This window comes from Marmota flaviventris, chromosome 5 (genome assembly GCF_047511675.1).
Source record: "Marmota flaviventris isolate mMarFla1 chromosome 5, mMarFla1.hap1, whole genome shotgun sequence".
Lineage (NCBI taxonomy): Eukaryota > Metazoa > Chordata > Mammalia > Rodentia > Sciuridae > Marmota > Marmota flaviventris.
Genome location: NC_092502.1, coordinates 36786640 through 36811584, shown reverse-complemented (window position 1 = coordinate 36811584; position 24945 = coordinate 36786640). Strand labels below are relative to the sequence as shown.

At 39.2% G+C, this 24945-nt stretch overlaps 2 protein-coding genes across 3 annotated transcripts in view; both read left to right on the top strand.

Annotated features, from left to right (window-relative positions):
* The window catches only part of Canx (calnexin), a 33701-nt gene extending 25150 nt beyond the window's left edge, over positions 1-8551 (top strand). For both annotated transcript variants that reach the window (XM_027953324.2, XM_071612147.1), the window contains 6 exons: positions 198-354; positions 1481-1696; positions 2570-2689; positions 3505-3625; positions 3785-3864; positions 6182-8551. In XM_027953324.2, coding sequence (XP_027809125.1) covers positions 198-354; positions 1481-1696; positions 2570-2689; positions 3505-3625; positions 3785-3864; positions 6182-6235 — 748 coding nt within the window. In that variant the 3' untranslated portion in view covers positions 6236-8551. The remainder of the gene's footprint in view (positions 1-197; positions 355-1480; positions 1697-2569; positions 2690-3504; positions 3626-3784; positions 3865-6181) is intronic.
* Positions 8552-10072: 1521 nt separating this feature from the next.
* Maml1 (mastermind like transcriptional coactivator 1) overlaps positions 10073-24945 on the top strand; it is a 43146-nt gene continuing 28273 nt past the window's right edge. The window contains exon 1 of the mRNA XM_027953338.2: positions 10073-10662. Coding sequence (XP_027809139.2) covers positions 10321-10662 — 342 coding nt within the window. The 5' untranslated portion in view covers positions 10073-10320. The remainder of the gene's footprint in view (positions 10663-24945) is intronic.

Below are 24945 nucleotides of genomic sequence, written 5' to 3'. Positions count from 1 at the left end.
ACTTCATCATCATTTTTTTAAAAATGCATCTGTTATCAAAGCTGCTCTTACTGGAAATTAAAACAAGAGAGGATGGTTTTCTGTAGCATGACTGTGGAAACATTCCAGCAGGATCTCAGGGGAGCACTGGGCTGGTGGGATATTCATAGGTTTGCATCCTAGAACCCATTTGTAATTTGTTGTTTATGTCTTCATAGGGATGAGGACATGGATGGAGAATGGGAGGCTCCTCAGATTGCCAACCCTAAATGTGAGTCGGCCTCTGGGTGTGGTGTCTGGCAGCGACCAATGATTGACAACCCCAATTATAAGGGCAAATGGAAGCCTCCCATGATTGATAATCCTAACTACCAGGTTTGTGTCTCCAGAAGGTTGAGTTGCTCTCATTAATCTGTTTGTATTCAGGTAAATGTTTTTTGTGTAGTGAGGCTGCCAGGTTGATCATTATATACATACAAGCTGTTGAATTAAGAGCAGAAAGTAGCTTTATTAATTGATAGGGAACTGAATGAGTTAAGTGTTGCAAAGATAAACTTAGAAACTGGAGAGAAAAGCTTTCAATACTTGTTTTATAACTTAAATTTAAGAACAAAAGGGAAATGGAAAATCTGTGGTTTGGGCACCCTGCTGTTAGGTGGCAGAGTCCTTCAGTCCTAGGATCCAGACAGATCTCAAGATTTGTGATCTATTACATGGTGGACAGAGGACTGTGATCAGGGAATTGGTACCTTGATCGTGTCAAATCAGCTTATGGCATGGCTTTAATACCTCTACACCCATAGAAAGACTGAGGCTTATATGAAAATATATATATTGTGAAGTTATGAAATTCCAAGCTTACTGTATTAATGTACACATTAAAATCCTTGGACTCTTCATGATAAGTCATTTCCATCAAATTTATAAAGTGTAAGGTGTAAAAATAAGGTGTTAGGTATATCTAGATACATGTTCTAGATGTATATTTTTCTGTGGTAAAATGTATTTTTTAATTGTACACTTGGACAGTTAAGATATTAAAATTGCACTCCGAAATTGCCTCTTAGCTCTTTTGTTGTTGGCCATTTAGGTGATTTGCAATTTTTGCTTTTAGGTAAGTGTAGCAGTAATCATTCCTGTAGATGTCTGGGTTTATGTAGCAAGTATTTTTCTAGGTAGTTAACTTAGACGTGAATTACTGGTTGATGATCATTTACATTTTATTTTCCATCACTACTGAATAAGTTTGTGCTGATGCTCCCACTCCCACCAGAAGGTGTGGTGGTGCACAACTGTAATCCTAGTGACTTGGGAGGCTGAGGCAGGAGGATTGCAAGTTGAAAGCCAGACTGAGCAATTTAGTTAAGTCCAGAAAAAAACCATCAGTAGCATTTATTGTTTTCTTCCTGCTGTTGATAATGCAGAATTTATCTTAGTTGTTTTTTTGTTGGTCATTATTGGAAATAATTTTTTGAAACATTTTTGTTGTTTTGTTTTTAAGGGAATCTGGAAACCTCGGAAAATACCAAATCCTGATTTCTTTGAAGATCTGGAGCCTTTCAAAATGACTCCTTTTAGTGCTATTGGTTTGGAGCTGTGGTCCATGACTTCTGACATTTTTTTTGACAACTTCATCATTAGTGGGGATCGAAGAGTAGTTGATGATTGGGCCAATGATGGATGGGGCCTGAAGAAAGCAGCCGACGGAGCTGCTGAGGTGTGTGCTTGCGATTTCTTGTGCATTTATGTTATTGTAGGTAACTAATTGTTTTGTAAAAAGCTAGCATTTAGTGTCTGTCTTTTCCCTTATTTAAGAATATCGTCCTAAAAAAGTATTAGCTGTATGCCTGCTTAAAACAAAATATTGGACGTTTAGACATGATTTTATTAGTTTAATATAGTGGCTTTAGAGTCTAATTGTGTTATGTGCAAGGTATGTTTTTTAATTTGTATGTGTCTATCAAATTTTGCCATTTAAGGTATGTTTTAATTCACTCTCAAAATGTTGAATTTTTGGTTTATCCCACACATGGATTATCAGGTAATTAGTCATGTCTCTGAACTGGGAATTGGAGAGCTAGAGATACTTAGATAAGACATTCTTTAACACTGGTTGATAATGTTAAGGGAACCTTTTGCAGGTATTTAAGAAGCCGAATTTTTGCTGGGTGCAGTTGTATGTGACTGTAATTCCAGCAATTTAGGAGGCTGAGACATTAGGATCACAAATTCAAAGCCAACCTCAGCAACTTAGTGAGACCCTGTCTCAAAATTTAAGGAAGAGTGGGTGGTGGGCTGGGGATGTACCTCAGTGTTAAAGGGCCTCTTGGTTAAATCCCCAGTACTACCCTCCCACCAGTTTTTGTACCGATGAAAGTGAAGTCACTGGGATGATAAGGAGAACAGAAAAATGGAGACTTTTCTCTAATTTCCTTTTTATATTATATGAGCAACTTGGCTTGCACCCTTGAAAAAGGACGAGCCTAAGTAGTGCCGTGCCATAACTGAACAGTGGAACAAATAGTGCAGACTGCATTTGTATTTGGTGTCAGAAGCCAGAACTTCCCATCATTGCTGTTTTGTTTTTCAGCCAGGTGTAGTGGGGCAGATGCTTGAGGCAGCTGAGGAGCGCCCATGGCTCTGGGTGGTCTACATTTTGACTGTAGCTCTTCCTGTGTTCCTTGTCATCCTCTTCTGCTGTTCTGGAAAGGTAGGAGTTGTTTTTTAGGAATCATTTTTAGAAAGAGCACTTAGGATGTTAAAAATAAGTATGATATATTGGCTTGAGATTTTCTTTGTAGCAGCTCCACATTTTGAGTTGACTTCTGAACCTTATTCACTACACCTCAGTGACCATTTATTGTGCCCAGATAGGGGTAGGATTTATAGTCCTTTAGTTGCCAGTATTTAGTCCACTGAATTACTTTTTTAGTACTTGGCAGCAGATTTTTTTTTAAGAAAGAAAAAGAACAACTTATTAAAATCAGCCATCTGGGCCCAAACCAGCTTTTTCTCCTGGTATTGCTATTTCCATTCTTGACCACCTTAATTTTGCCTTTGATTTATCATTATTCATTGCTTCCTCACTGTCCCCATTTTTCAAAATAATACATGTGGGAATACTACAGTCATGTGAGGTTTTCTTTCTTAACCCTTGTTGCATGCCCTCTGGTTCTTCTAAGATTATGCTTTACCTCACATACATCACACTTTATAGCTGGATCCCAAATTGTTTCTAGCTTATATACCACCTCTGTTCTGCATATCTGTGCCTGAGTTTACTTGACAAAGTAGACCTATAAGTTTCCTACCTGACCTTTTGTTCTTACTGTTTTCTTTTACCTTAAACCATACAAAAACACTGAAGATAAAGCTCTTCAGGGTAGAAATTACATCTTTCTTGTGTCTATATATCTGTCCCTGTATACAGTCTGGTACAGAACTTTGCCTGTAGGCATTCAGTAATTACATGGTAATGTAGTACATGAAAATGTGAAAGTTGTTGTACTCTGGGGAATATTTCAGAAACAGTCCAGTGCTATGGAGTACAAGAAGACTGATGCTCCTCAACCAGATGTGAAAGAAGAAGAGAAGGAGGAGGAGAAGGAAAAAGGAGATGAAGAGGAGGAAGGTGAAGAGAAACTTGGTAAGAAGTAACCTCCAAGAATCTTGCTCTAAACAAAGATGTTTCAAACCCTGACAAATAAATTTCAGTAAAATTTGCTTTAGGTAATGCTAATTATTTTAATTACCAGAATCAAATATAAGAATTTGCTCAGTTGTTTTACTCTAACTTATATCTTAGAAGAAAAACAAAAAAGTGATGCTGAAGAAGATGGGGGCACTGTCAGTCAAGAGGAGGAAGATAGAAAACCTAAAGCAGAGGTAAAAGTACGGGTTAATACTTTTTGTATTTTAAGCAACTAAGTTGAAGTTACATTTAAATAAAAGGAATATTAGGTACTTTACAATGGCTGTGACAGCAAAATTCTGTTATACCCAATTTTGTTAAAGTGAGATTTTGAGTGGCACAGGTAAACATCAAGCTCTGTCTGAATCTCGAGTATTTTTCTGTGCTGAAAATGGTTTTTTGAAATAAGTAGAAGTTTGTAAGGAAAAAATAATAAAATGCTTTCTAAGGTGGAAACTTCAAGTTATTTTAACATTTCTGTCTTGTTGTCCCTCTCTTCACTAGGCCCTCACAAGTATTTTTTGCACAAATCACTGCATTCTAAACTTTCCCCTTCTGTTGTCCATGGTTTAGTCAATTAATTCATTTAACATACTTATTGAATGTCTCTTGTGCCAGGCATTGTCAGTGAATCAGACAAAGATAACCTTGACTTTGAGGAGCTTAAATTCTGGTTGGGGGAAATAGACAATAAGCAGTAGACATTAGAAGGAAGTAAATAACAGTGTATTAGATAAGCTATGAAAAATTAAGATAGAAAAAGGTAGTAGAAGTTCTGGAAGCAATGGCTTGTCATTGGAAAGATGACATTTGAGCAGAGACTTGACAGAGATGAAGGACTGTTCTGTGAGGATGTCAGTGAGAAGGGCATTCTAGAGAGAATGTCCGGTACCAAGGCTACAGCTGTAGTCCAAAGGATAAGAATAGCCAGTAGTTAAAGAAGGAGTGGAGAAAAGGAGTTAAGGAAGGTTACAAATAATGTGGGGCCTTATAGGCCATTATGAACTTGGCTTTTCTTTTTTTTAAAGTATTTTTTAGTTTTAGATGGACAGTATACCTTCATTTATTTATCTTTATATTGTGCTGAGGATTGAACCCAGTGCCTCACCTGGGGTAGGCGAGTGCTGTACCACTGAGGCTTTTCCTTTTAGTGAAATGGGCAGCCATTGTGGACGTTTTCTCTAGAGTAGAGAAATCAGAGACCTGTTAAGAAGCCCCCATAATCATCTTGGAAAGCTGCAGTGGCTTTGAGCCAGGATGACAGAAGGTGTAAACTACTTGGGATTCTGGATTTTGTAGTAGATTGGATATATGGAGTAACAGAGAATAGTCTCTGTTACTACATCTTTGCTTATAGTGTCCTTTCTCCAAGATCTCTTGTGTTTGAGTCTGGTCCATTGAGCCAAACCCAACTCCGCTTATTTTTTTAGCTATCATATCTCTGCCTTCCTTTTGTTTCTGAAGAACAATGCTATTTATATTTTGTTTGTGTGTGTGTGTATACACACACATATGTATATATGTGTATATAATTTTTAAAAAATGTTTTTAGTTTTAGATGGACACAAAACTTTTATTTTTAGATGTGCTGAGGATCAAACCCAGTGCCTCACACACTAGGCAAGCTCTCTATCACCGAGCTACAACCCTGTATTTTTTTTTTAATATTTATTTTTTAGTTGTAGTTGGACACAATACTTTTATTTATCCATTTTTATGTGGTGCTGAGGATTGAACCCAGGGTCCCCCCTCCCTGGCACATGCTAGGCGAGTGCTCTACCACTGAGCTACAACCCCAGCCCTTTTTTTGTATTTTTAATGACTATGTTTTGTCTCAACTAGAATGCTTAAGGTCTTAAAGGTAGGGACCATGTCTCACAAAATTTTTTATAGCTCCCAAACTGTGATGAAAAGTTGCTGGTATAATTTGGGAAAGGCAGTAGTTTGTTTTTGTTTGTGCTTTTGGTATGGGGAATTTAACCAGGAGTCAAATTAACCACTGAGCCACATCCTCAGTCCTTTTGTATTTTAGCTAGGTCTTACTAAATTGCTGATGTTGGCCTTAAACTTGCAGTCCTCCTGCCTCGGCCTCCCCAGTCACTGGGATTACAGGTGTGCAAGGCAGTAGTTTTAGAATAGAAAGATCACCGGACTTGTAACCTACTGTGATTATCTTCAGTTTTCTTCTGAATCCTAGGATTCTCATCCTCAAAATGGGACTAAGTGCTTAGGGTTAAGGAACATAACATGTAAAAGCACAATGTTTGATCCATTTTACAGAAAATGTTTACGGGTTTGTTTGAGAAAAGTACCTTTTTTGGGGGGGTAAATTAGACAAAGGTAGAATATATGTAATCTCACCTGGGCAGTCAGTGTTTTTTTGGTACATTTTCTTCTAAACCTAAAATGGGCTACAAAATTAGTCTTGCTAATCTTGAAAATGTAATGAACATTTGTATTTCTTTTTAAATGTGTTAATTATAGTGAATTTCTTTTCTTCTTAACCAATAGGAGGATGAAATTTTGAACAGATCGCCAAGAAACAGAAAGCCACGAAGAGAGTGAACCAATCTTAAGAACTTGATATGTGATTTTTCTCTCCCTCCCCTTCCCTTGCAAGTGTGGTCCTAGGAGAGGACCTGGCATACCTTAGGTTGAAACTCAGAAAACCTCAAGACATCACCATCAACAGGTTCCAACCGAACACTAGTTCATGTAATTTTAAACATCTAGCAGTAAATACTTGCAGTTGTGACATAAAGGACCCTGTTTCTGTAGAAAAGAAAACATTTAACATAATGGTTGTGAAATGTAACATGAAGCAACTAACTTGTATTTTTTTGTTTGTTTGTTTTGTTTTAAAACAGCTTTTTAAAAATAGAATGATAGAACTTTGTCAGTCTAAAATGTTGGCTTAATTTAATATATTAATTTGTCCATTTAGAAATAACACCAACATTTAGAAATGCTATGGGGATGGATTGCATTTTTTTGTAACAAAAAAATTTTTTTTTTAAAGTTTGGTATTATAAAACATTCAAGTGTCTCTGTCCCTTAAAATTGATAATCATGTTTGAAGTGCAGTCATTTGTGGTTATAATTTTGTTTTGCTTGCTTCCATTACTTAATTCCTCCTAAGGAAATTGAAGAGAGGGATTGGATGGAAGCCCAAATTTATATAAAGATTCCATTTAAGTTGTATTAAAAATAGTCATACAAAAAAAAAAAAGCCTTTCACTTGATGTTGGGTAGACCATAAAGTGCATGTGTTCTGTTGCCCTTGGAACTGCTCAGTTCCCAGACAGCTTTGCAGTTAGTGGAGGAGGTGGCTTAAATGCAACACTTGGGCATTCGTACTGCACACACAGGGAGTCTCTGGGCTCCTGCCTTTTGGAGCAGGTGGCTTTTAAGGAACTCTGGCAGGGTATGTGGGCTCCAAAGTAGATGTTTCCATCACTTGTTCCACTGTGTTGACACTGTTTTCCTTACCTATTTCCCCTAATTCCCAGCTTTCTCCTCTGCTATGCAGTTTCTTCACAGAGCAGCTTGCGGTCCGTTGCTGAAAATTATTATAAAGCTCTGCATAGTGTTAAGCTTTATTGTGATTAAGTGTATGTTTTTTTTTTTTTTTTTTTAATGTAAGCAGACCCACACCTTTCCAGGGTCAAAGTACAGGATAGAATACAAACTTATTTTTATCCATGTCTTTTACTCTGTGTAAAGATTTTAAAAGTCAAATCCAAAGGCAGGCCAACACCGAATTGAGTGTAATTTGAACACAGGCTAAAAGTATTTATGGGAGGAGTGATATATAGCATGAGTTACCTGATTTTTGTGGAATATTTTAAGTTTTCATTTTCAATTCATGTAACGGTTGTCTTACATTACATAATAAAACAGCCCTGTTCAATTTTTTTTTTTTTTTTAATGTGGCTTGAAGAATTTTTTTCAAAAGTGAATTTAGGTGTTTTTTTTTTCCATGTGGAATGCAGATGGGTGCTATCAGAGCCTCTCCCCCATCACTATGGTACAATAATATCACCATTACACCACACTGAAATGTATTCAGAAAGATGTTTCAGCTTTATTCTTCAGAGGTGTTTCAGTCATACTGATGATACTGTTCTTTGCACTGAATATATAAACACTATATAAACACTCCACAGTGTTTATATTAGGGAGATGTTGGGGAGGAACTATATTTGTAAAAGAGGAAGGTTGTATCCATTTACTTTATCCCCCACTCCCCATATACACAGTGATTCACTTAAATTCTTTTGAGGGTGGGATGCATTTTTCTTCCTGTTGAGTGCTTTACCTTCTTATCTGTTGTTCTTTGGTCACGGTGACCTTAGCTATGTAGCAGACTTTCCCAAATGTATTGAGTTCAAATAAACAGTTACTTAGCAAGACCTGAAAATATGTCTGCAGATTTCTCCTTGCAGTAAATGTGTGGGGATCATTGGATTTCCAGAAATCTGCCACCTTCATTCTCTATTGACATTGTATTTCATGCCTACTTCCTTCTTCCCACTGAGCTAAAAAATGACAGGTTTAAATCGTTAGTGTTGATTGCCATTACAGGATTATTCAGCAAAATTTCTTCAAAATTCCTTTTGTCTCCCCCCCCCCCCCCCCCCTTCAGTTTTTGAAGGTGCAGCTTCCTGGTTGAATGTCTGGCACATTAATGAATGACCAACAGTTTTCAGCTCTTAAAAAGGCACTTATATTTGGATTTTCTGGTTACCTGTCCCATTGTTGTAAACTGCCCACTCTATCAGATGTATTCCTCCATTTTTCTTATCCACAAAGTACTCTTCACCTTTTTCAAACTGTCATGTTACTAAATGGTGTTACATTAAAGTCCCTGTGTTAAGTGTCTGCTTTTGACTCAACTTCTTCATAATAACCTGTTTCAGTAGTGGGTTAATTGTTCTTTCATTGGTTACTATGTGGGAATTTGCTAATATATGGAAATTGTTATGAACAGTGAAATAATTATGAATTTGATCCAATCTTATATTTATTTAGCTCTTGCCTCTTCCAATTGTGGTTCAGTAGTTTCTGTTGTAAAAGGAGGCGGTGCTACTGGTAATTTATAGATAATCTTTAAGATTTATGGGGGCCCGTTAAACTTAAATTTTTATTAGAAAATAATCGTTCTTCAGAATCGTCTAGACTCCATAGTTAAAATACTCTTGTCATAACTTTAGAAAATACTTAATGTGCTTATTAAGCTTTTAGATTTGCTTACTAAAGTATCAAAAAATAAGCAGTGCTCCTAGTTGCTTTTTTTTTCTTTTTTTTAAGAAGCCGTTTGGGGGATAGGGATGTAGCTCCAGTGGTAGAGCCCTGGAGGACCTGGGTTCAATCCCCATTAGTGCAAACAAGATGAAAATAATGTTTGAGCTGTTAATGGTGTCTTCCAATTTACAGCCTCCTAGCATCTCCTATGTAACCTTTTTAGTAATTGGGGTGCCACTATCATTACGTGTTCTAATATCTTGGTCCCACACACAAATTAGGTTGTAGAATTAACTTTTCAACGTTCCCGTTTCCTTCCCCCACTGCTTTACAGTAGCCACTCTCCCTTTGCCTACTAGTTAAGATTACTGGAGCCCAAATGGTGGTTCCATTTTGTTGAGTGCCTCACTATAACCTAACTATCTTTTAAGAGTGGAACTTCGCAGTCCAAGCTCCCTGTGTATTGAACTAATCCTTTGCAATTCCAGTCCCCCAATAATGGAGCTGGACGTGAGCCTACATCCTCTTTCTTCTGCTCTGTAAATGAAACTTCTTAAGACTTCTGTAAGCCGAAATTTACAGTCCCAATGTTTCAGAATGGTGCAGAAGGAAATCTCTACCAGCTAACTGGTGGATAATTCTGGCCAATTACGGTTGGATATAAGTAATGAGGTCAAAGAAAAACGGCTTTCGTTGAAATAGCGTAGCTTCTTTGAGTTTATGAAACCGAATGCAAAAAGAAGAAAATGGTGAAGCGCAGTAGTGCCAGGTAGACATCTGGGTCTAGGTAGTGTCTAGGTAGTTAAGCCCTTGTCGGATTTACCCCGCTTTTCTCGGGGGACCCGGAAGGGCCTACCTTCAGGAGGCGGTGTTCAGGATACCTGTCTCCTCCAGTTTGGGTTCCTGTCAGTCATGGCAGACCCCGTCTCAGGGCTGCGGCCCTCCCCGGGGGTACCCCTGGCCCCTCACTTGAGAGTTCCTTTTAAATACCGCTCTGGAGACCAAGAGCACCTATTACGTTCTCATCCCCACGCCCTTCGGCGGCCGGTTCTTCCTCCTTTGATTGGTCGGAGTTCCTGTTCATCGCCCGTGACGCGAGAGGTCGCCGGCCGGGACCCCGCCCTCTTCCTAGAGCCCCGAAAACAATTTTAAGATGGCGGCGGCGGCGGCGCGGAAAACAATGGGGCCGGGCCGGAGGGGACAGGCCAAGGCCTGAGGTGGGCAGCGAAGGCCGGTCCGGGGTTGGGCCGAGCGGAGCAGAAGGAAGATCCGCCGCCGCGCGCGAGTCCGCTCCGCGGCCCTTGGGGGCATGGCGCGGCCGTGAGGCGTACCGGAGAGCGAAGCCCACAGTGCCAGCCGGCCCCGAGAGGCCCGGCCCCGTGCCTGGCCCGTGCAGCCCGCGGCCCATGGTGCTGCCCACTTGCCCCATGGCGGAGTTCGCGCTGCCACGGCACAGCGCGGTCATGGAGCGCCTCCGCCGGCGCATAGAGCTGTGCCGGCGCCACCACAGCACCTGCGAGGCCCGCTACGAGGCCGTGTCGCCCGAGCGTCTGGAGCTCGAGCGCCAGCACACCTTCGCCCTGCACCAGCGCTGCATCCAGGCCAAGGCCAAGCGTGCCGGCAAGCACCGGCAGCCGCCGGCCACGGCGCCAGCCCCGGCGCCCGCTCCGGCCCCGGCGCCAGCCGCACCAGCCCCGGCCCAGCGCCTGGACGCTGCCGACGGCCCCGAGCACGGCCGTCCGGTCGCGGTGAGTAGGGCAGGCACTGGTTTCGATGGCAGCTCCTTCTCCCGAAAATACTTCCCTGGGCGCGGATCGGGCCTCTGGGAAACTTCCCCGTGCGCCCGCAACTCCTGGGTTTGGCTCCAGGGAGGATAACATGGCAGGGAACTATGCAGTTGTCATCTTCGGGAAATGGCACTGTGGCATTACTTTGGAAAACATTACTGGAGGACTTTGCAGGAGGCCTGGGCTGGGAAGGCTGAAGAACGTTAGCTGGAAGATTTTCTTCCGGACTTGATTCCGAAATACTGAGAAATTTATTTGGGAACAGACTAACATTCGAGCTGCTTGTGATGTAAAGAACTCTTGTACAGTAGGCCTAGCTTCATTTATTCTACAAATGTTGATTGGGTCTTTGCTCTTTGCAAAGTCCTGTGCTATAAGCAGGGTCAAGGGCTTTAACATGGAAATGAGTCAACCTTCATTTGACCAAATCTAACTGCTTCTGCATGGAAAATCAAAAAGTCATTGAAAACCTTAGTAAAATCATAGTGCTGTTCATTGGATTCCATGAAAGTAGTCCTTGTATAGGAACACCGAAATTCGTGGACTAGAAATTCCTGAAAGTTGTCGACAATTCCAATTTTAACTTACAAGGGTTGTTTAATATTTCTGATGATATTAGATAGTTGTTGGCAAATTGTCATACCCTTTGTGTTCTCAGTAGGTATTATAATCTACAATTTATCCTTCAGAATTTTTTAAATTGTTTTTATGGGTTTTTTGGTAGTTTAAAGTTTAAAGCAATTGTGTTTTATTATCTCTCACCTGGGGTATAGTATTATTACTCTTTCCTAACTATTAGGTCTTTCAACTTTTAGTCTTTTTTTCCTTTCTCTCTAAATGTTACAACATTTTTATTGCTTGAAGGAATGAAGTTCAATTTCTTTGGCACCAGTTTGACCCCACCAATCTTTACAAGTCCCCTACAGATCCTCTGCTCTGGTTAAGTTACTGTCCCATTCTCTCCCACACTAACCTCTACTGCTGGACTTAAAGACAGAATATCTTGATTAAAACCCAGGTTTCATTGCTTATTGTATTGACTGTTGAGTGGTCTCATCCTTTTTTTCTTGCCTGTAAATTGGAAGTATGCTGGGCTTTTTAATAAGGGTTATTGTTAAATTCAAATATAAATTCAAAATAAATGAGTATGGATATGAAAGTATTTAGAAAACTGAAAGTCTGCGTGCAGGACCTTCTTCAATACCATTCAGAAGCCTGCCATCCTGCTCACCTCCTTCCTTTCCTTTAAAGCTAGTTTCTGACCACCCTAACTCACAGCAGTCAGAATCTGCTTTCAATACTTTTAGGAAATATATTATCTAAGTTATTTATTTGCACTAGTCACATATCACTTTAGTGACATATTATATCTTGCCAACTAGACTGTAAGTTCTTGGAGGCAGAGGGGGTCAGTCCTGTACATATCTTAGACCCTCAGCATGTGTTCTCAGCATGTGTTTGTAGAGTGACTTACTATTAGACTTGGTGCTATTTCTATAGTACTCTAACTTCAAATGAACAAAATAGCTTAAATTCATGAGCCATCTTTGATTCTTGAGATTTTTAGGAATAATGGGTGATCATTCCAAATGAAGTAATAATGAAAGCTTATTAAAAAAAAAATCATAGTTTTGTCAACCGCGCGACTAGCACGCTAGCTTCATACTAGAGGTTCTTAGCATAGAAGTTAACTAGTGAGATCAAAATAAACACACAAACTCAATTTAACTTTTTCTTTGACCAGGTCTGAGACGGCCCCCCCCTCTGGCTCCTGCCTTGAGCCACCCGTGGGGCAGCGAGGCTTACTCAGGACTAGAAGGAGAGAGAGAGAAGCAGGGCATGCCAGAGAGTGGCCTTTTATTGGGGAACAAGAAATTCAGGGGGAAATTCCATCCAATGAAGGTCAAGGGGGACAGCATTCCAAGGTCAGGGTCAGTGATTGGTCTCAGGGTCAGTGGTCAGTCACACCCTCACACGGATGGGCTCTCGCGCACCTAGAGAGGGTGGAGATTAGTTCCTACATAGTCTAGCCAGAACGCCTCACACCCAATCAGGGAGGTGCCCAATCACGTGCGAGAAAGGCTGGGTAAGGTGGTGCATGCCTGTAATCCTAGCAGTTCAGAAGGTTGAGTAAGGCAGAACTGGAGTTCAAAGCTAGCCTCAGCAACTTAGCATGGCACTTAGCAACTCAGTGAGGCCCTGTTTCTAAATAAAATATAAAAAGGAATGTGGCTCAGTGGTTAAGAACCCCTGGGTTCAATCCTCAGTACCAAAAAAAAAAAAAAAGAAAAAGAAAAAGAAAGAAAGAAAATAAAAAAATCATAGTTTTACATTCAAATAGTTGCTTTGAACACCCCCTAGAAAGTGTATTAATAGTAATTCCATCTGTTTAAGACTATGGTAAGAGTTTAGAATTTTTGTGTCTCATTGTCAAACAAACACACACACTCCAAAACATATATATGAATCCCTGGAGGGAAACTGGGTGCATACCAATTTTTTAAAAATTTATTTTAAATAAATAAAAGGTCAGAAATTTGACCTTTTATTTATTTAAAATCCAGTGCCTCACACATGCTAGGCAAGTGCTCTACCACTGAGCCACAACCCAGCCCCACACACCAGTTTTTGAAGAGAAATTAATTTAGAGTGTTTTCGGACTTGAATCTGGCTTGCAAGTAACTCCTTTGGGTTTCAGAACCTGATCAGATATGCTGAACTGGGTTGATGTCCTATCATGTTAAACCTTCATGCATGGGTTTCATGAAACTTTACAGTGGGTGGTGCTCTTCTTTTTCTCTTCTGGGAGAAGGGAACTTTTTTGTTTTTGTTTTTGTTTTTTTTTTGGTACCAGGAATTGAACTCAGGGAACTCGACCACTGACCCACATCCCCAGTCCTATTTTGTGTGTTATTCAGAGGCAGGGTCTCATTGAGTTGCATTATGCCTTGCTTTTGCTGAGGCTGGCTTTGAACTCATGATTCTCGCGTCTCAGACTTCTGAGCCCCTGGGATTACAAGTGTGGCCGCCACAGCCAGCAGAAGGGACCCTTTTTACTGCAAGCTCCAAGTGATTATAGCTAAGCTGTTTTGCCTTGAAATGGGGTCCAGAAGATGAGTATCACTAAGAAAACAGTGGTGTTTTCCATTTTAATGGCTCCTTCAGTTCAAGAGGTAGAGGAAATTCTTGCCTGTGATTTTTTTTAATACAAGTTTTTTTTTAATGCCTTCATTTTGTTTGTGTATTTATTTATTTATTTTTTAATGTGGTACTGAGGATTGAACCCAGTGCCTCACAAGTGCGAGGCAAGCACTCTACCACTAGGTCACAATCCCAGCCCCTTGCCTGTGCCTTTTAACTTGGAGAGCATAGCTTTGCATAGAAAGATGGAAAAGAGAAGGGGCCCCTTAGTCAATGTGTTGTTTTTGTTTGTTTGTTTGCTTTGTGGTATTGGGGATTGAGCCCAGAGACATTCTACCTCTGAGCTACATCCCCAGTCCTTTTTTTATTTTTATTTTGAGACAGGGTCTCAACTAAGTAGCTGAGGTTGGCCTCAAACTTGGCCATCCTCCTGTGTCAGTCTACCCAGTAGCTGGGATTATAAGCATTCACCACCAGTCCAACTCATTATTATTTCTGACAACTCTGCATGTGTATTTGATCTCATTAATATTCCATACAGAAGGAATATTATTCTTAGCTTTTTCTAAGAGTGCTATGTATTGTTAGGCAGTCATTTCTTAGCCATAGTTACCTAATTGGCAAACCTTTTGTGTAACTCAAAAGGGATCAGATGTTACTATAAGAGTTCACCTTCACCTGAGGTATTTTCTTCTTAGGATATCCCCCTGACACACGCCACACCACACATACACATACACACAGCAAAGGCTTAACCACCGTCTGCTTGCTCTGTTAGACATGAATCAGGAACAGTGCCTCAGACTTTTTCTGTCCTGGTTATTAAGGAATGAGCCTATTAGATTTTTCTTTATACTCTCTGCTCTTGGAAAACAAATAGTATTCTAATGACAGGATTTACTTCTTTTTTTATTGGGAATGCTGAGTTATAGAGAACTATCCACCCAATTCATGCAAACATTCATTTGGTAAGTGAAAATAACTTCATTTACTTGAGCATTTTCTTTCTTTAGTAAAATGCTATAAAGGATTAGTCCTAGTCTCATTATCAACCATTGTTAGACTTCTGCTGATGAGCAGAGAGGAACTTACCAAGTGGTTGTGATGGTTGACAAAGAAATTTGACCATTGCATGCTGACCATTCATCATGGAATTTGCTTTCCCTACTTGGTTTAAGTATGTGCAATTTCTCTCTCTTTTTTTTTTTTTACCTTTTATTTATAAATAATTTCAGACTTAGAGAAAAGCTACACAAATAGTACCACAAACATTGCATAACCTTTACCTAAATTCATCTATTGTCTGTTGTGCCTGTTGTTTTATCATTTGCACAATTCCTCCCTTTCCTTCCTTCTCTACACTTTGAACCGCCTGAAGATGCATACCTCCTGACTGTCTAACTGTGAGAACTCCAGTTTGTACCTTCTAAGAGTTAAAATGTATGTACAGTTTAATAATGATTTTATAGGCTAAACTCATATAAGAATTATAGAAATAAATTATTTCCAGAGAGTACATATTTCTGAACATGAAAACAGATATCATACTGTCATCATGTGGGATTTTTTTTTTTTTTTTTTAAGATGACTCTTTTGACTTTAGGATCCCATCTCATTTCTTCCTACATCTGGGACCCTGTTCTAGCAGACTAGCATGTTTAGAATCTCCTTCCCTTCTGAGTCCTTCCTATCAGCTTGAAAACATGCACAAAATATCCTCCATACTGACAAGTTCTTTGTGTTTTCTTGCTCTCAAAATAGTATTCTGTAGTCTTCCTTCCCTTTGCCCTTACCACTTGAACTTCCCATTTACTCATTAGCCTATTGTAATCTGCCTTCTACCTCTTCTACCCTTCTGAAATTGCCCTCTTAACACCAAGGATGGAATTGCCAAATTTAGTGACTTCTTGGTCATTGTTCTTCTTGACTTCCTTGTTCATAAGATTCTTCTCTTAGCTGCTGTTCTCTTCTGATTTTCATTCTACCTCCCCCACCCCAATCTCCATCCTGCTATCTCTTATTAACTCATGCAACAAATATTTAAGCACCTACTGTGGTCCAGAGTATTCTAGGCACTAAGGATATAGGAGCAAGCAAGACAAATTAAAACTCTAGAGAAAAAAGATAAATAATATGAAAGAGTTAATTTTATGTTACAGATGCTGAGCAAAAGTTAAAAGAGTAATTGATACCAAGTGACTGACAGTGGCAGTTTAAAATGCTCTTGAGGGATGGGAGGCCATCAGTTAGCTGAAAAGTCCTAAGAAAGAACATTCCAGTTAGGATCACCAGCATAAAGTCTTTGAGAAAGGAACCTTCTGAGCTTGCATGAAGAATAGAAAGTAGGTCAGTAAATCTGGAGCAGCATGGCTGATAGGTAGCTGGCATGAGAGGTGGGTAAGTAACCATCAAGTCAGGTGCAGTGGGAAGCAGTAGCAGGATCTGAAGCAGAAACAAGATATGTCTGACATGTTTTTGAAGATCATTCTGGTGCTAGCTGGTGTGTTTATTAAGATCATGTGTGAGGTTGGTATGGGCAAGAGTGGATGCAATTAAGGTTTTTGTATTGGTCTTATTGGAGATCTGAACATTGGACTAGTGGTACTTGTGGAGTGGAGAAAAGAAGATAGATTTTGGACAGCTTATGAAGTTAGAGATCAAAGGACTTAGTTGCTGGACTACTTGGCTTGGGTATGGTGGCAAGATAGAGGGGAATGAGTAGTAAAGAGGAATTCTTAGCTTTTTAGCTTAAGAAATTTTCTTTGAACATTTTTAAAACATTAAGATTCCCTAGACAACTCTATCATTTTCTTTTTTCATTCTATCTTTTTTTCGGGGGGAGGGGTGGTACCATTAATTCTTTTTATGGTTCATCTGTCACCTATAACAAGAAGATTCTTCCAATTTCCATTCCATATTTCCTACTGTCTCCTGGCCATTCCCACATGATTTCCCATATATTTGAAATGGACTTCCTTTTTCCAACCATATCTTTTATTTATTTCCTCTGAGTATTTTCCTCACCCCAGTTATCCAAACTAAAAATTTAGAAATTAGCTTCTCCTTTTCTTCATTTCCACTTTTCGATTGCACTCCTCCTGGAAGCCAGAAATTGTGGTAGATAATGGATCTATATCACAGAACATAATAGGGAGCACACATTGGGAATATTGGGGAAAGGATGCCTCTTAGATGAAATCTGGAAGACTTTAAAGAACTGACTTTTAGGGGCTGGAGTTTTACTCAGTAGTGGAGTACTTACTTCACATATGTGTGTTTAAAATCCTCAACACGACATAAAAATAAAGGTGTTGTGTCCATCTACAACTAATTTTTTTTTTTTTTTAGAGAGAGAGAGAGAGAATTTTTTTTAATATTTTTTTTTTAAATTTTTCGGCGGACACAACATCTTTGTTTGTATGTGGTGCTGAGGATCGAACCCGGGCCGCACGCATGCCAGGCGAGCGCGCTACCACTTGAGCCACATCCCCAGCTCCTAATTTTTTTTTTTTTAAGAACTGACTTTTAGCTGGGCACAGTGGTGCATGCCTGTAATCCCAGTGGCTAGGGAGGCTGAGGCAGGAGGATCGCAAGTTCAAAGCCAGTCTCAGCAATTTAGTGAGGTCCTAAGCAAGAACTTGCCTCAAAATATTAAAAAGGGGGCTGGGGATAAGGCTTTGTGGTTAAGTGCCCCTGAGTTCAATCCCTGGTACTAGGGGGAAAAAAAAAAAAAAGAATTTTTAAGATGGGTCTTAAGATTTATCTAGATGCTTTTTCCAAAGGGTACTGTAGAACACTAATTTCATAGGTTATTTAAAAAGTTCTAGGGGATGGAGATACATTTAGCTTAGTGGTAAAGTGCTTGCCTACTATGTAGGAGGTGCTGGGTTTGATCACCAACACTGGTGGGGGAGGAGGGAATGGGGGAATGTCTGTAGTAGAACAAGTTTGGAAGACACTGGACTAAATAAATTTTAACAATTTCCTTTAGGGTGTTTCCAAACCTTCAATATGCTGATATGCCTAAGTATTTGAGCTCTTACTTAAGTGGCATCTAATAGAACTTTGATTCCTTTGGGAAATTAAGCAAAAAACAAACAAACAAACTATGATAGTAGTTCTTTTAATTTGGGGTTTAAAGAACCAGAGTCTGGAATATGAAGTTGGAAAGGTAGGTTAAGCTCATGAAAAGCCTTTTGCGCATTTAATTTGTTTTTTTTTGTTGTTTTCTTTTGTTTTTCTGGTGGTGCTGGGGATTAAATCCAGGGCCTTATACATGCTAGGCAAACACTCTACCAGCTGAGCTATATCCCCAGCCCCCCTGCATAGTTGAGATTGGGTGTTTAGACTAAATAATTTTGAAACACTGTGAAACCCCTTCACATGTTTTTAAGTTGACATCTAAATCTTTATGCTAAGTTTTAAAACTTATCAGAGACTGTAGTGCGTTTATTTTGTTGACTGATTGTATACTAAATTACCATAATTGAGTTTATTAAGTAAAACTTACGTGATGATAAATTTAGCCAGGTATGATAGTGTATGCCAGGAGGATAATTTGAGCCCAGGAGTTCAAGACCAACTTGGGCAGAATGGTGAGACTCTCTCTCAATAAAAAAAATTAAAATAAGGGACTTGAGGTGTGGCCAGTGTAGAATGCTTGTCTAGCATGTGTGAGACCCTAGATTTGATCCCCAGCACTGCCAAACAAAAACATAAATAAATAAATAAATGAAACTAAGATTAAAAAATTTATGTAACACAGGCTTACAAATGCTACTTATAGTTAATATGAATGAATGATTTTAAAAGGGGAAGAGAATTTTAAAAATGCTATTTATAGGGCTGGGGATGTGGCTCAAGCGGTAGAGCGCTCGCCTGGCATGCGTGCAGCCCGGGTTCGATCCTCAGCACCACATATAAACAAAGATGTTGTGCCCGCCCATAACTAAAAAATAAATATTAAAAATTAAAAAAAAAAAGTTTAAAAAAAATGCTATTTATAGTTGCAGGGGATGTAGCTTCCAGAGAATTATAAATATTAACATTTAAAAATAAAATAGTTCTATCATTTTTTTAAAAATGTAGCCAGTTAATATCTTGGTGATATACTATCTTTCATCAATCATTTAAAGAATGCTTTTCTTTTAATAGAAATTTTAGATCATTCCTCTTTCTCTTGGAACTAAAATTTTTTATACTTACCCCATATGATATGATTTATTTTAACATAATATGTATGAAAATGTTTATTGATCACTCTAGCATATTTCTGTGCAACAAAAATATATGAAATTGAATTTAAAACTTTAAACTTAGGTGTTTTCTTCACACATACGATCTTTCCCTGCTCTCATGTCCAACATCTTTCATCATTCAGGACCATGCTCACACGCCTTTTCCTGGAGCTGAACTAGGTGCTTAACCTCTGCCAGAACAGCCACACACTGAGCTTTAATTGTGTGTTTTGCTGCCCTACGTTAGACTGCTGGCAATTTGAGGGCAAGGCTAAGAGTCTGCCCAGCTGAATACCTGCCACATATTTGGCAGTCAAGAAACAAATATCTGTTGAATGAATGTTAGTATTATTATGGAAGGGACCCTGAATTGGGAGTCAGAAACTACATGGTCTTAGGGTAGGACAGTTTCAGAAATAGAAGTGGTAGATTACTAGAGCAAAGTCCCCAGGGTGAGGGAGGTGGGGAAGAAGGGAAGTACTGGGGAGTGATATTGGCCAAATTATATCATTATGTTATATGCATGTACAAATATGTAACAACAAATTCCATTATTATGTACAACTATAATATACCAACAAAAAATGTGGAAAGAGGAAAAAAATACAAAAGAAGAAGTGGAATTGGTAGCAGTAAGATAGTATACCCTGATTTACACAACCATTTATTGAAGCTTTGTTCACACTAGTAGGAGGTGAGAGCAACCTAAGTTTCCATCACCAGATGAATGGATGAAGAAAATGTGGCATATATATACAAATGACTATTAACTCTGCCTTTAATAAACAAGGAAATTCTGTCATATGCAACAACATGGATGCCATGATGGAAGCCATTTTGCTAAGTGAAAAAGACAAATATGCATGATTCCACTTATATGAGGAACCTAAAATAGTCAGAATTCTTAGAAACAAAGTAGATTGGTGGTTGCTGGGGCCTGAGGGTAGGGGAGGACAAAGGAGTTGTTCAGTGGATATAGAGTTTCAGTTTTACAGGATGAAGAAATTCTAGCAATAACAATGTATATAGAGTTATACTGTATTGTATACTTTAAAGGGTTAAAATGGTATGTTTTATGTTAATGGTTTTTTAAAAATTTGTTTTAGTTGTAGTTGGACACAATACCTTTATTTTATTTATTTATGTTTATTTGGTGCTTAGGATTGAACCCAGAGCCTCGCATGTGCTAGGCAAGCGCTCTACCACTGAGCAACAACCTTACCTCTATTATGTTAATGTTTTTAACCACAGATTTTTTTTTAAATTAGAATCTATTTTATAAACCATGGGTCCAGAAAATGTTCTAACAATATTATGAGGGCTTATTAATTAAGGTATACTAATGAAATTAGAAAGATTATATAGAGTTTTTAAGTGTTGCTGGGGATCCAACCAAGGACCTTGTGCATGCCATGTGACTCTACCATTGAGCTGTATCCCCAGCCCAAGGTTTGAGTAATTTTGAAGTCAAATCAAAGAAAGAATATAGCTAGGCATGGTGGTACATGCTTGTGATCCCAGCTATTCCAAAGGATGAGGTAGGAGGATCACAAGTTCAAGGAAAGTCTGTCAACTTAGACCCTGTCTCAAGATTTTTAAAAATTTTAGAAGGGCTGGGAATGTAGCTCAGTAGTAGATCGTTTTCCTAACATATGCTAGGCTCTGAGTTAAGTCTGAAATACAGCAAAACAAAAAAGAAAGATACCTGTTGTTATTTAATCCTCATAGCAGTCTTACATGGTAGATGTTATTTGCCCAATTTTACATGGAAGTAATCTGAGACTCATAGGTTAATTTGCCAAGGTTGCCAGCTAATTGATAGAACTAGCATTCAAACTAAAGTCTATTACCAAAGCTCTTTCCACTGTGCCATTTAGCTTCTGCAGATGAGATCACATTTGTGAAAGAACTCTAAAAAATTATACCTTTTTTTAAGAAATAAATTGCAGGTCAATATTTTATTAGGTACAGACCAGTGATTTTTAATCCAAGATACTTGCTGTAGCAGAAGGGCACATATATATATCAGAATTATTGAGGGTACTTTTTAACTCTACATCTCCTCACTTACTGATTCTCCGACCCTACCCCAACTGTTTTTGTTTTACTTTTTTTTTTTTTTTAGTTGTAGATGGATACAATATCTTTGTTTTATTTATTTATTTTTTAATGTGGTACTGAGGATCAAACCCAGTGCCTCATGCATATGAGGCAAGTGCTTAACCGATGAGCTACAACCCCAGCCCTGTTTTTATTTTATTTTAATATTGAACTCGAGGGCACTCACTATAGCATTGAGCTACATCCTCAGTCCTTTATATTTTTTATTTTGAGACAGGGTCTCCCTAAGTTGCCCAGGCTTGCCTCAAACTTGTGATCCTTCTAATTCACGTCTCTGAGATTACAGGTGTATGCCATCACACCTGACTAAGTTTTCCTTTTTCATGGTGCTAAAATAATTTACAATGGTTGGGAATGTCAGAGCCCTTAATTGTGTTGGGGTTGGATAATCAGTTGGTCTCAGTTCTTCATTCTTTGTCATGTTATACGTCCATGCCCTTGCCATGGCTTCATAGTAGGCAGAGTATATACTTTCTCGTCCCTCGATTTGGGTGTATTACTTGCTTTGGCCAATGAAATGTTAGTTTGACAGGAGAATACAGTATAGTATATTTATAGAACAATAATTTTTAAGTTCAGGGAACAATGTCTTAGAAATTTTTAAAAATATGAAATTTATGAAACAAATAATGAAATTCATCTAAAAAGCAAAGAGAAAAGAATAGCAGAGGAGAAGTAGGCCATGCATGGGCTGGAAATGACTCTGGCTCTTCAAAGTGCTGCCAGGCAGCCAGGCATTGAGGCCTGGAAACTGGGAAGTTTGTATTTCTTTTTTTTTGTTGTTGTTGTTTTTTAAATTTTTTTTGTAGTTGTAGATGAACAAAATGCCTTTATTTTATTTGTTTATTTTTATGTGGTGCTGAGGATCAAACCCAGTGCCTCACACATGCAAGGCAAGTGCTCTACCACTAAGCTACAGCCCAGCCCCGGAAGTTTGTATTTCTTATCTGGGAAATTTTACCAAGACCTCAAAGACAGAGATGTCACATTCTTCACCAGCCACCATTAAAAAAGAATTTATAGCTGGGCTTTGATGGCTCACTTCCGTAATCCCAGCGGCTAGGGAGACTGAGGCAGGAGGATTGTGAGTTCAAAGCCAGCCTCAGCAAAAAAGTGAGGTGCTGAGCAACTCAGTGAGAGCCTGTCTCTAAATAAAATACAAAATAGATCTGGGGATGTGTCTCAGTGGTCGAGTGTCCTGAGTTCAATCCCTGGTACTCTCCTCCCCCAAAAAATAACTTACAAAGTTTTGCTGTGAACCAAGAGATAGAGAATCTGTTTTGCTACTACATCAGGGCCACAGGTAATATAGCAGCCAAGATCATCAATGAGGTATCAGAGCCCCTCCTGCTTGTGGAAGAGATCTGTGAAAAAGCTAAAGAGCTAACCAGATCTGTGAGCCAAAGTACGAAAAGCAGATTGACCCAAAGAACCTCCAAGAAGATCCTGGACAACTTGAGGAAAATGTTCAAAGGCTAAACAGACAAGGCTGACTCTATCCAGAAGATAAATGAGCTGATGCCTAAATGTAGCACAAAGGCAGCCAGTGCTCAGACTGATTTGTATCTGCCCAATCCCTGCTGCAGAGAGGGTCTTTATAGTTCTGCTACCCTCATGTTATCTATCCCACACTGCCTCACTGTGTTGCTCAGTCTGGTCTTGAACTTCAAAATTCAAGTAATCCTCCTGTCTCAGCCTCCCAAGTGGTATCATAGGCAGGAGGATCATAAATTCAAAGCCAGCCTGAGAAATTTAGTGAGGCCCTACGCAACTTAGTGAGACCCTGTTTCAAAATAAATAAAAAGACTGGGGATGTGACTCAGTGGCTAAGCAGTCCTGGTTCAATCCCTGGTACCAAAAATAAATAAATAGTAAAGAAAAATAGGTGGAAAATAGAAAATTAGATTTCCAGTGCAAAAGGTACCTAGTCAAACTATTAAACAAGAATGGATATTGAAGGAAGTCATTTTCAAAGATTAAATATTTAAATAATTAAGCTGACACATACCCTTTTTCTAAAAAGTACTGGGAAATATGCTCCACCAATTGAAAGACTAAATCCATCAAGAGTAAGGCATAAGATACAGGCAACAGGAGACGCAATACAAAAGAAATGACAAGGAGTCTCATGGAGGACTAGGAAAAGTGATCCCAATATGACAGCTGTGCTCCAGAAGTGGAGGGCAGCTGACTCATACTGTAGCAATGTGACCCAAGTGATAGATTGTTACCACCAATGCCCCCCACTTCCATTGAGCCATCTTTTTTAACCCCTAAGACGGTCCCCTGGAAAGTTTGGCAAGTTCTCAGCACTTGAATTGTCTTGATCATGTGCTGATGTTCTCCCCTCCTGCTCTGCTGAGGATATTCATATCACATAAGAAAGTTCTTGGCTTTTCTTCCCAGAGCTGTAGGTGGACCATGGTGAACTTAGAAGTAGAAAAAATGAAGCAGCCCTCTTCCTCTGAACATATTTCTGCTGCTATCTAGAACCTGCTTCATACCTCAGCCTTGTCAAGAACCCAGCTATGCTGAACTGTTTTCCCAAGATGCCCTTATGATCTTGCTGATGATTTCCCCAGAAGAGGCCTTGTCAATTCCCAGAGAAGTGGAATTCAGCCACAACCCAGAGACCCACCCACTCACCTCCTCTGGAGTCGCCTATCAGAGAAGACAAGCTGCCCTCTCCTTACACACATAGTGTGCCCTTGTCCTCTATTTTCTAAACTAGCCAGTGTATTGTTTGGGATAGATAACATAACAATGTTGGAATTATAAAGAAAAGCAGTTAACCCCAAATCAGGACATTGGTTATCTTTGGGAAAAGATGAACAGAGCGGGTACGGGGGCTTTAAGTAGTGCTTCTCAGACCTAACATTCACATGAGTCACCTGAAAATCTTGTTTAAATGTAGTCTAAGTGGGGTGGGGAAGGTTGAGCTTCAACTTTTTTTTTTTTTTCTTCTTTAGTATTGGAGATTGAACTCAGGGCCTCACAACAACTAGCAAGCATTTTACCACTGAGCTACATGCGCAGCCCTTTGTATTTTATTTTTGAGACAGATCTTGCTTAGATGCCTAGGCTGGCCTCAAACTTGGGATTCTCTTGCCCAGCCTCCCACATAGGAGGGATTACAGTCATGTACCACTATGCCCAGCTGAGATTCAGTATTTTGAACCATCTAAATTATGCCATTTCTGCTGGTCCTGGACCCATACTTTTAAAGTGAAGAAGTACTGAGATAAAGTGCTAAGGCTTTAGCAGTAGGTCCAAAGTGATCATTTTATTGTTATTCTTTTCACTGTTATTTAGGTATATATGAAACTTTTCACAACAAAAACTATAATTGCAAAGGACAACTTAGTATGAGAAGGATGTGTGGAGCAGTAAACTTAAAGAGGTAAACTTGCCAAATCATAAAAACCTTGCATACTCTATTGGAGCTCTCCAATTAGCCTATATATATAGAAGTATATCCTTATAATAAACAAGTTGGCTCACATGATATGGAGGCTGACAATTCTCAAAATCTGTAGTCAGCACCCATGTTTCAGTTTGAGTCTAAAAGGAAAAAAAAAGTCCCAGCACAAATCAGTTATTGCTAGAGTTCCCTCATTTGTTTGTTTGTTTATTTATTTATTTATTTATGTCTATTCAGGTATGCAGCTGACTAAATGAGTCCCATGCACATTAAGGAAGGCAATTCAGATGTAAATTAACCCACAATAATGTTTGACCAACAGCT